Here is a 10,022-nt window from a genome sequence, read left to right as displayed (position 1 = left end):
AAGGAATTGGGGTCTATCCGAAATACGTCGATTGTCGGTAGATTGTTTGAGATGCTCCAGCAGCGAATGCGGGTTGCCACATGCCGACCAAAGGTTTACTCTCAAATTGAAATTTTTCGATGCGAATACGAATTAGTCAAACTCTAAAACAAATATCAAACATTAGATGCGAAACCAAAACAAGAAGGGTGTCTATTTGTATAGTGCAATTATAGTAAATATCTCCCTTACTAGGCGAAATACATAGTTTACCCATTGATCTTATACTCAAATCCCTCTTATACACCTGTTAAACACGAGAATAGTATTACACACCAAAACTTTTAAAAGTGTGTCAATTACACACCTCTTTTTTCATGTGTTACACGCGTATATTACACATAAAAGAGGCGCGTGAAACTACAAAATTCATCTAAAATTATTCCCCCCCCCCTTTTAACTATTTTCTTTCCAAAATAAAGAAAAAAATAACCCATGTTACTTCCCCAACCCACACTCCAACGTTCTCTACCCCCCCTTTTCCCCAACCTCCATCCTAGTTTTGTCTACCCTCATGTTTCGTTTCTCCAACCTCCATGACTAAGAAGAAGAAAAAAAGAAAAAGAAGAAGAAAAGAAGAGTTATTGGGTCTTGTAAAAATCACTATTATTGACCTTTTGAAAAGCTTGAAATTAAATTTAATCGGGTCTTGTTAATTTTGGTGTTCCATAACCTAGAAAATTAGTTTGAATTCGTGATTATTGTTGAATAAAAATTTACTTAGGTGGTTAATTTTGATAAAATTTAAAAAATACCATTAACAAGTTTGAAGCTTTGAGTTTGAGCTTGATTTTGAAATTTGTATAAGGATTTGTGATGGATATTGTTAAAACTTGTTAAAAATCGGGCAAAAAGTTAAATCTATACTTAGGAAAAAAGGTACTTGTAGTAGAAGGGTTGGTGGTAGTATGGTGGTGGTGGATAAGACGATGGAATTGAGGAGATGAGGAGGGGGTGGGTTTTTTTTTTCTGTATTTTTTTCTTTAGGAAGATGAGGAGAGGTGGTGGAGTGGGGGGGGGCAGAGTTTTTTTTTTTAATTTTTCTTTTCTTTTTCGATTTATGATACGTGTCAGATGTTGATTGGCACATGTAATAACAATCTTTTTAAGTAGATGTGGTCAAACATCGAAGTGATGTGTAATTGACACACCTTTAAAAGTTTTGGTGTGTAATATTATTCCCGTCTTTAATAGGTGTGTAAGAGTGATTTGGGAACAAGCTCGATGAGTAAAGTATGTATTTTGCCCACTTGCTATAATAAAAAGGTTTAACAAAAACAATATAATACCAAAAATACCCATAGAACAAATCTGGTAATACCAAACCTATCCCAAAAGGGTTTTTTCCCTTCCTCTTCACAAACGCCTCTCTTTCCCTTCCCCACTTCTCTTCCTCAGTAGAGAGAGGAAAAAAAAGACTCTCTCTCTCTCTCTAAAAAAATTCACTCTCTCTCTCTCCAAAAATCTAATCTTTATATCTCTATCTTTATTTAGATAGATAGATACACATACATCTGTATCTATCACTATTTCTCGATTCGTTTTCTTTCAGATTTGCTAGTTTTTGTTTTTGTGTGTTCGAATTAATCGGACGGTGGAGAATTGAGGTATGCAGGCTGATCAGACGGTGATAAGTTTGAGACCAGGTGGTGGTGGTGGTAACAGAAGCAGAGTGCTTGTGGGCCCTCGCTTTGAAACCTCATCATCTACTATCAATTCTGATCTTCTTCGACCACATGTTGGTTCTTTCAAGGTTGAATTTTTTTTCTATATTTCAGATCTATGGATCTTTTTACTTTGTGGGTTTGCTTTTTCTTGCTTTTATTTAGCTGTTTTTTGATGTGTTGATTTGCCTTTTATTGCTATTTTGTTAGAAAAATCTTGTCTTTTTCAATGAAGCTTGTGTTTTTGCTTTGTGTGTCTGCTTTTTCTATGGTTTCTTTAGCTTTTTTTATTTGCTTATTGAATGTGTGATTTACCTTTTATTGTTGTTTGGCTATTTCCCATGTAAAAAATCTAATCTTTTCGTATGTAGCTTGTGATTTTAAGACAAATTATTGAGTTTTGGAATGAAATGAGCCTGAATATTGTGGAATAAATACTGTCGATTCATCTATCCGACCCCAGCTAGATGAATATTCCACAATATTGTGGAATATTGTGGATTGAAGCATAGTTAATTGATTGATTGAAATTAGGATTTTTTTGACTTTATGGATGTGCTTTTCTTGGTATTTATAGTAACTTTTCTGTTTGTTCATTCCATGTGGTCACTTACCTTTTATTGTTATTTCCCTAGTGAAAAATGTGATCTTTTCCTTTGTAGCTTATGATTTTGCTTCAACACCTAATTATTGAGTGTTGGAATGACATGGACCTGAATAGGGTGGAAAAAATACTGAGGATTCATATAGCCGACCCTAACTTGTTTAGGATTGAAGCATAGTTGAATGATTTGTTGATTGATAATAGGATGTCTTTTTTACTTTGTGGGTATGTTTTTTCTTGATATTTTCTAGCTTTTTTTATTTGTTTATTGAATGTGTTGACTGCCTTTTGTTGCTGTTATGTTATTTCCCATGTGATAAAACTTATCTTTTCCTACATAGCTTGTGATTCTGCATTAGAGAACCCTTAATTTGTTTTAGTAGACGAGTAGTTGAGTGTTGGAACGAAATGGGCCTGAACTTAGTGGAATAGATACTTTGGGGGGGCGGGGGGTCATATAGCTGACTCCAACTAGCTCAGGATTGAGGCATATTTGATTGATTGAAAATGAGAATTATGTATGCATTGCTTTGTCTGCAAAATACAGCCTTTCTTCACACTGAACTTGAATACATGAATTGACGTATTTCTATATCTCTGATGCATTATCCAATTATATCTGTAAATTACTTCCTTTTTTTATATGAAAAAACTGAATCTTTCTACGTCATTACGTCGTATAAAATTTGTGTGGCATTGTATGGAAGAATCTATATGTGTTTGTTGAGTCTATAAGTAAAGTTGTGAATGTTTGTATTGGTACACATGTTGGTGAATTGGATGGTTTTCTGATAAAGTCTCCGGTTTGTGTTGATTAAAGTCTAAGCAAAAATGAAAATGCTTTGAGCGAGAAAGATGGCCTTATAGTTATAGCTACAATAGAAGTGTCTGTGTACGTAATCTTTCCATTTTACATTCTTTTTAACGTCCTGATTCTTGGCAGCTCACTTTATTTGTGTATCTGCTGTAAATATGGACGGAGAATCATTAGTAGGCTTTAGGTGGGCACTTAAGAGTTATCGGGCTGCTCATAAAGAACCCTACTAACACTGGAAATCTTAAAAGCTACTCCCTACGTTTCAAAAAGATTGTCTTAGTTTGACTTGGCACAAACTTTAATAAAGAAGGGAAGACTTTTGATATATGTGGTCTTAAATAAGCCATATCATTTGTGTGGCGGTAAAACTTTTGAAACTTGTAGTCTGAAACATGCCATAGCATTTGTATGGCTATAAATGCTTCCTATTAAGGAAATATTGAAAGGTGCCAATCTTTTTGGAGCAGACTAATAAGGAAATAGTGCCAATCTTTTTGAAATAGAGGGAGTATTAGCTTTTGCATTGTTAGATGGGAGTATATGGTGATGGTAGCAAGTTAGAAACATTAAGAGAACTGAGTGTTGGAATGAAATGGGCCTGAATAGAGTGGAGTAAATATAAGGGATTCATATTTCTGATTCCAACTAGTTCAGGATTGAAGCATAGTTGATTTATTGATTGATTGACTGAAATTAGGAATTATGTATGCTTTGGCTGCAAATACAGTCTTTGGCTTGTACTTGCTCTCTTTCTGATTTATTTTGCTTGACAATATGGGTGATATCTGTTGTTTGCTGCCTGGTGAATACTTCTGTTTCCCTCAGGTTGGGGGGAGAGAGTATCGAGTCGCATGCTGTTGGACTTGAATATATTGATTGACGTATTTCTATTTTAATGATGGATTATGTCTATAAAACTTAGGTTTTTTCAATAGAAAGATTGAGTGCTTCTTTGTCTTCCCGTTATAGAACATTTGTGTGGCATCCTATAAAGAATCTGTATGTGTTATTGTTTGTTAAGTCTATAAGCAAAGCTGTGAATGTTTGTAATTTTGTATTGGTATACGAGATGGTGAATTATAAAATCTGTGGTTTGTGCTGATCAAAGTCTAAGCAAAACACAGATGTTTTTAATGGTAGACATGCTGTTGTACGGGTCGTCTCCAGATAAAGATATCTGGAGTGAATTGAAGACTTAGATTTCCTGGACTCGTGGTAGCCTAGTGCTTGATGCAGACTATCTTGTCACTGGTGTGCATAGTGGTTTTTCCCCTTTTTGTTTTTTCTTTTGGTGCAGGAATACATGTAGTATGAATGAGAAAGATAAGTACATAGTTATAGGTACGATGGCAGAGTTTTGCGTGCATAATATATCAATTATACATTCTTGTTAACGTCCGAATTCTTAGCAGCTCACTTTAGTTGTGTATCTGCTGTAAATATGGACGGAGAATCATTAGTAGGCTTTAGGCGGGCACTTAAGAATTATCAGGCCGCCCATAAAGAACCCTACTGACATTGGAAGTCTTATTAACTATTGCCATGCAAAAGCTAGTCATGCTGTTCATAGGTGCTATTTCACCATTGAGGTACATCACTTTATAGCATGCTTTTCTTTGGAATGTGAATTCATACAGTGGTACATATGCTGCTTGGCTTTTGCATTGTTAGACGGGAGTGTATGGTAGAAAGTTAGAAACATTGAGAACTGAAGACTAAGCAAAGTGGGACCTTTTGTCTGTTGAATAGTGTTGGTAGTTCAAAATGCTTTATTTTTTTTGTTGCTTGAAATTCATTTTAAGAACTCCCTATTCTCAGGGTTCTGTTTGTCCTAACTCACCTTCATCATTGTAGACTGGAGATCGTTTTGAGAGCCATGAACGCGTTCGGTATACTCGAGATCAGCTCCTGCAACTGAGGGAGGTAATATCTATGTTTGAAAAATGTTTAATGATGGTGTTTATTGGTCATTAGTTTTCTGTAAATAAATATGGAAAAAATAAAACTGGCCTTTTCTTCTAAATGTATGGATTTTGATGCGATGATTGTTATCGGGAATTGAGTCTTTTTTTCCATCTTTTAGATCCTCTCCCGTTTCCAGCTGCCCAAAAAGAAAAGAAATGAAAGAAGATATCATGGTGGATATATCATGATTTATATGCTTGTCCTTGATTGTGGTAATTATTGTTTTCTAGGTGGTTACCCAACAGTTACCTGAGGTTATTCTACAAATCAAACAAGAAGTTGAAGCTGAACTGTTTGGTGAAGATGCCTCTCGAGGTCGTGTGGATAGCAATGTGAGTTTCTGCAGGACTTGATATTAGACTCAATATAAAGTTCTATTTTCCCTCTTTTGATTATTATGCTGGCATTTCTTCCTTCCTCACCGAAAAAAAGGGGGGAAAAGGAATATTTGGTGCTTTTAGTAATTTTGCAAGCTAAATAATAGCTCTGATTCGTTATTTTTCTCTAGCGCTTGTATATTTTCTATGTCACTTTCTTGCGGTGTTCACTCTCTGTTGCCTGATTGTCCAATGTAATTTATCATTCTGTAGGTGCAGGTTCAGTCTCAGGGTCGTTATTCTGAACCAGACAATCGTGACTGGCGTAATAGGTCAACACAATCTGCCCCCATAGAAGAAAGGTCATGGGAAGCACTTCGAGAAAACAGGGAATTTGGTGGCCGATTTGACTCTAGACAGCAAGAAGCAAACCAGTATAATCGGCAAGAGCAGCTCAGTTCACAGTTTGGAAGAGCTCACATATCTGCCAACCAAGGGGTAATTCATTTCCTCACGATAGGTTTTCTGAAATTGCGCATTTTGGAGAACGTTATTACTGATTTAAAGAACTTCTGTTTATGTATTCCTGCTTTTGTGCTGCCAAAGGCAAGTTCAGTTTTCCGTGCTTCCTTAAAAGCCTTCGGCATCAAAATAAAAGACATCCTAATGAAGAATAATATACTCCCTTCGTCCCAATTTATATGGCACTCTTTTCTTTGTAGTCAGTCCCAAAAAGAATGTCACATTTCCTTATTTAGAAACAATTTATCTTTATAATTCCATCTTTTCCCTTAATGAATTAGTTTACAACCACACAAATATTATGGTTTATTTAGACCACAAGTTTCAGAAGACTTCCTTTTTTTATTAAACTCCGTGCCGAGTCGAAACACTGCCACATAAATTGGGATGGACAGAGGACTTGATTATCGCATCCCTTGCTCATGGTAGTTTGGGAATTTCCTTATGGAGCATGGACTGCTTTGCACTTTGTTACATGTAATAAATAGGTGTACTAGTACATACTCCCTTGTTCACTTTTACTTGTACACTATACTAAAAATACATTTTCACTTTTACTTGTCCACTATACTATCAAGACAATTTTTTTTACTGTTTTACCTTATAATTAACTACTCATTTCTCAAATCATTTCTCAAGATTTTTAAAATGTTAATCATTATCATGGGTAAACTTGTAACATACACACTTCATTTCTTTTTTCTTAAAGGGAGTGCAAAGTCAAAAGTGGACAATTAAAAGTGAACGGAGGGAGTAGTTGTATTTTCTCATTGACATATTTGGAACATCAATTAGAATAACCTAAGAGATACTGTATCTCTTTTTCTGTTGCATAATGTCTCTCTCTCTGTTGTTTTTGTTGTTAAGCTTATTCCTTGCAATGATTTCTTCTATTGTCTTTTCGAAGTTCAAATCAACACAACTTAGATGGTGAACTATCTATTTACATCTGATCTCCGAAATCCTTCAATTGTTTTTTCACCAGGGAGGTCCTGCTCCTACACTGATAAAAGCGGAGGTGCCATGGTCAGTCCGAAGGGGCACACTTTCTGACAAAGATCGTGTGTTGAAAACAGTCAAGGGGTAATCTTTCTTGAAGCTCTTATTAATGCTCTTAACAATGTTCCATGTTGTAATTTGTATCTATTTTTTTGCCTCATCTTGACAGTAGGGAAACTGTGTTTTGCTCTTCTTTCCGACCTTTTCTCAGATGCAAGGATATCGTTGCTACTTAGACCACATTACCATATTTGTATAAACCATCACTAGCCTGTGGAACTACTTACTGCTAATAAAATAAGGTTGCGATGTTTTTACTTATAAAAAAATGTTGCAATATTGCTTTGGTCGTAGTGTTAGTATTCATAACGTTCTTGGTTTCAGATGTTGATCATAGTATTGCAAATTCTGTTCATGATTTGGTGTAACTATTATATTGATCTTGCAGAATACTCAACAAGTTGACCCCAGAGAAATTTGATCTTCTCAAAGGTCAACTAATAGATTCAGGGATAACAAGTGCTGACATTCTAAAGGTCCTCCTAGCTCTCAGATGCCCATGCTTCTCTCTATTGTCTCGTTTTCCCTCGTATGTCTCGGATAACTGATGTGTATTCTCTTCTCTATATTCCAGGGTGTGATCTCCTTGATATTTGACAAAGCCGTATTGGAACCCACCTTTTGCCCGATGTATGCACAGCTGTGTTCTGATCTCAATGAGAAGCTTCCTCCATTTCCATCTGATGAACCTGGCGGAAGAGAAATCACGTTTAAGCGAGTTCTTTTGAATAATTGCCAAGAGGCATTTGAAGGTGCTGACCAACTGAGGGAAGAAGTGAGACAAATGACTGCTCCAGAGCAGGAGTCAGAACGCAAAGACAAAGAAAGATTGATCAAATTGCGCACTCTTGGAAATATTCGTCTTATTGGGGAGCTTTTGAAGCAGAAGATGGTTCCTGAAAAGATTGTTCATCACATCGTTCAGGTTGTTGATCGTTTTGTATTAACTTATTCTTCTTGCTCCCTGCTCTCTTTAATGCCTTCAACATATCAATTATGTGGGAAAGTTTTTCTTCCTGATCTCTTGTTAACAGGAACTATTAGGACAAGATCCCAAAAGCTGTCCGGAAGAAGAGAACGTTGAAGCTATATGTCAGTTCTTCAACACCATCGGTAAGCAGCTTGATGAGAAGCAAAAATCAAGGCACATCAATGATATTTATTTTAACCGACTGAAGGAATTATCTACAAACCCCCAGCTGGTATCACGACTAAGGTTTATGGTGCGTGATGTGCTGGATTTACGTGCCAATAACTGGGTCCCTAGGCGGGAAGAGGTGATACTCCATTTGTTTATGCAGTAGTTGACTGGTGAAGTTCTACACTTCTTTCTCATGATGTATTATTAACTTCTTTTCTTACAGGTGAAAGCCAAAACCATCAATGAGATTCACTCGGAAGCAGAAAAGTCTATGGGGTTGCGTCCTGGTGCTACAGCAAGCATTAGAAATGCTCGTGCCATTCCTTCAGGTGCTCAAGGAAATTTGGGCGCTGGTGGCTTCCGACCTGGCACTGGTGGTATGATGCCAGGAATGCCGGGTGTAAGGAAGATGCCTGGGATGCCGGGAATGGATAATGACAACTGGGAGGTTCAAAGGTCACGGTCGATGCCAAGAGGTGTTCAGCCACCATTGATCGGCAAGTTGCCCTCCTTGAACACAAGACAGCTGCCTCAGGGGAGCGGTGGCGTCATTAGTGGCCGGAGTAGCGCCCTCTTGCAAGGCAGTGGTGGACCTCCAGTCCGGCCATCAGGCTATGCCTCTGCAATGGAGCCTGTATCACAAGTTCCTGGACCGGTTAGGCCGTCTCCAGCTATTACTGTTTCCCCTGTTGCTGAGAAACATCAGGCTCCAGCTGCAAGGTCAAATCCAGAAGAACTGAAGAGAAAAACAGTTTCTCTTTTGGAGGAATATTTTAATGTTCGGCTTTTGGATGAAGCTTTGCAGTGCATTGTGGAACTCAAATCCCCTGACTTCTACCCCGAGGTTGTCAAAGAAACCATATCACTAGGATTGGACAAAAGCCCTCCACGTGTCGAACCAGTTGCACAACTTCTTGAATACTTGTTTGCTAAGAAGGTTTTTACTGCTATAGACTTAGCCACTGGATGCGTGAACTTTGCTTCTCTGTTGGATGATCTTGCAATGGATTTACCAAAAGCACCAGCAAATTTCGGGGAGATAGTTGCAAAGCTAGTTTTGACAGGGGCGGTAGACTTCAAGTTGGTGCATGAGATCCTGAAGAAGGTAACAGATGATCTATACCAGAAGGACTTGTTTGTAGCCATCACCAGAGTTATTACCTCTAGCCCTACGGGTCAAGGAGTATTAGATTCACAGGCACCTGATATTGAAGCCTGCAAAAATCTGCTCCAGTGAAGCTCAACTCTTTGCTTGGAGGAGTGATGTAACCGCGCAGATGGAATATGCTCAAACTCACTTTTCCTGGCAATGGCCTTCTCCATTTATGCCCAGTGAAGTAGAGCAACTATATTGCAGTTTTCATCGCTGTAACGATCAAGAACAGGTGATTTTATATGAGTTGTATACTTTTCCAAGGTGTGTTCATTAGACAGAGATTTTGTGACATGGTAAATTATATGCCATATTTGCACGAGGCAATGGGGCTGCTTACGGAGCCCGGCTATTTTGCATTCCATTAGTTTTTTAATCATTTTTTCTCTTGACTTTGTTAAATTAAGTTTTGTCAAACTTGTGAGTTCATAAATGCAGCTATTCCAATCATTACACCATTCTGAAGTAGAAGGTGAAAACAGAAGTTTGTCTCATTTGATAGGTTTATTTGCCATTGCTGGTATTTGGATCTGCAGATTTCTCCTCTGTTATCTTGCTTTTGTACTTTTTCTCTGATGGTAGCTTGTTACTAATATGTTGTACATCAAAATCAGTGTTTTAAAGTGATTCTAAGTTAACAAATTTTCTAACATGTTTTGCTTTGCTTGGTTGCCACATTGATAGGATCATTTCACTACGTCTAGGGTAGGGGTAAGGCTACTTACATCTCACCCTCCTAAA

The 10,022-nt window shown here is 37.4% G+C and overlaps 1 protein-coding gene and 2 non-coding genes across 4 annotated transcripts; all 3 read left to right on the top strand.

Annotated features, from left to right (window-relative positions):
- The first annotated feature begins 1,417 nt into the window (after positions 1–1,417).
- Positions 1,418–9,816, top strand: LOC104244756 (eukaryotic translation initiation factor-like). Of its 2 annotated transcripts, none has more exons than XM_009800233.2 (9): positions 1,418–1,792; positions 4,979–5,047; positions 5,320–5,421; positions 5,686–5,904; positions 6,914–7,011; positions 7,376–7,463; positions 7,562–7,912; positions 8,022–8,264; positions 8,352–9,816. In XM_009800233.2, the coding sequence occupies exons 1-9, from the start codon at positions 1,649–1,651 to the stop codon at positions 9,363–9,365; spliced, it is 2,328 nt and encodes a 775-aa protein (XP_009798535.1). In that variant the 5' UTR covers positions 1,418–1,648; the 3' UTR covers positions 9,366–9,816. The 2 variants fall into 2 exon arrangements, with proteins under 2 accessions (XP_009798535.1, XP_009798534.1); XM_009800232.2 differs by having other exon boundaries at positions 1,419–1,792; positions 5,680–5,904.
- LOC138872285 (small nucleolar RNA snoR103) lies at positions 3,254–3,359 on the top strand. The gene has a single exon (XR_011400748.1). It is a non-coding gene; the product is annotated as a small nucleolar RNA snoR103 (small nucleolar RNA).
- LOC138872287 (small nucleolar RNA snoR103) lies at positions 4,540–4,645 on the top strand. The gene has a single exon (XR_011400750.1). It is a non-coding gene; the product is annotated as a small nucleolar RNA snoR103 (small nucleolar RNA).
- Positions 9,817–10,022: the final 206 nt, after the last annotated feature.

This window comes from Nicotiana sylvestris, chromosome 6 (genome assembly GCF_000393655.2).
Source record: "Nicotiana sylvestris chromosome 6, ASM39365v2, whole genome shotgun sequence".
Taxonomy (NCBI): Eukaryota; Viridiplantae; Streptophyta; class Magnoliopsida; order Solanales; family Solanaceae; genus Nicotiana; species Nicotiana sylvestris.
Note: the sequence above shows the minus strand (reverse complement) of the source record. Positions and strands in the feature narration are given on the sequence as shown.

Coding starts and splice junctions, on each gene's coding strand:
- LOC104244756 (XM_009800232.2), top strand. CDS start 1,649: ATGCAGGCTGATCAGACGGTGATAAGTTTGAGACCAGGTGGTGGTGGT. Junction 5,905..6,913: donor ACATATCTGCCAACCAAGGG/GTAATTCATTTC, acceptor TTTTTTCACCAG/GGAGGTCCTGCTCCTACACT. Junction 8,265..8,351: donor GGGTCCCTAGGCGGGAAGAG/GTGATACTCCAT, acceptor CTTTTCTTACAG/GTGAAAGCCAAAACCATCAA.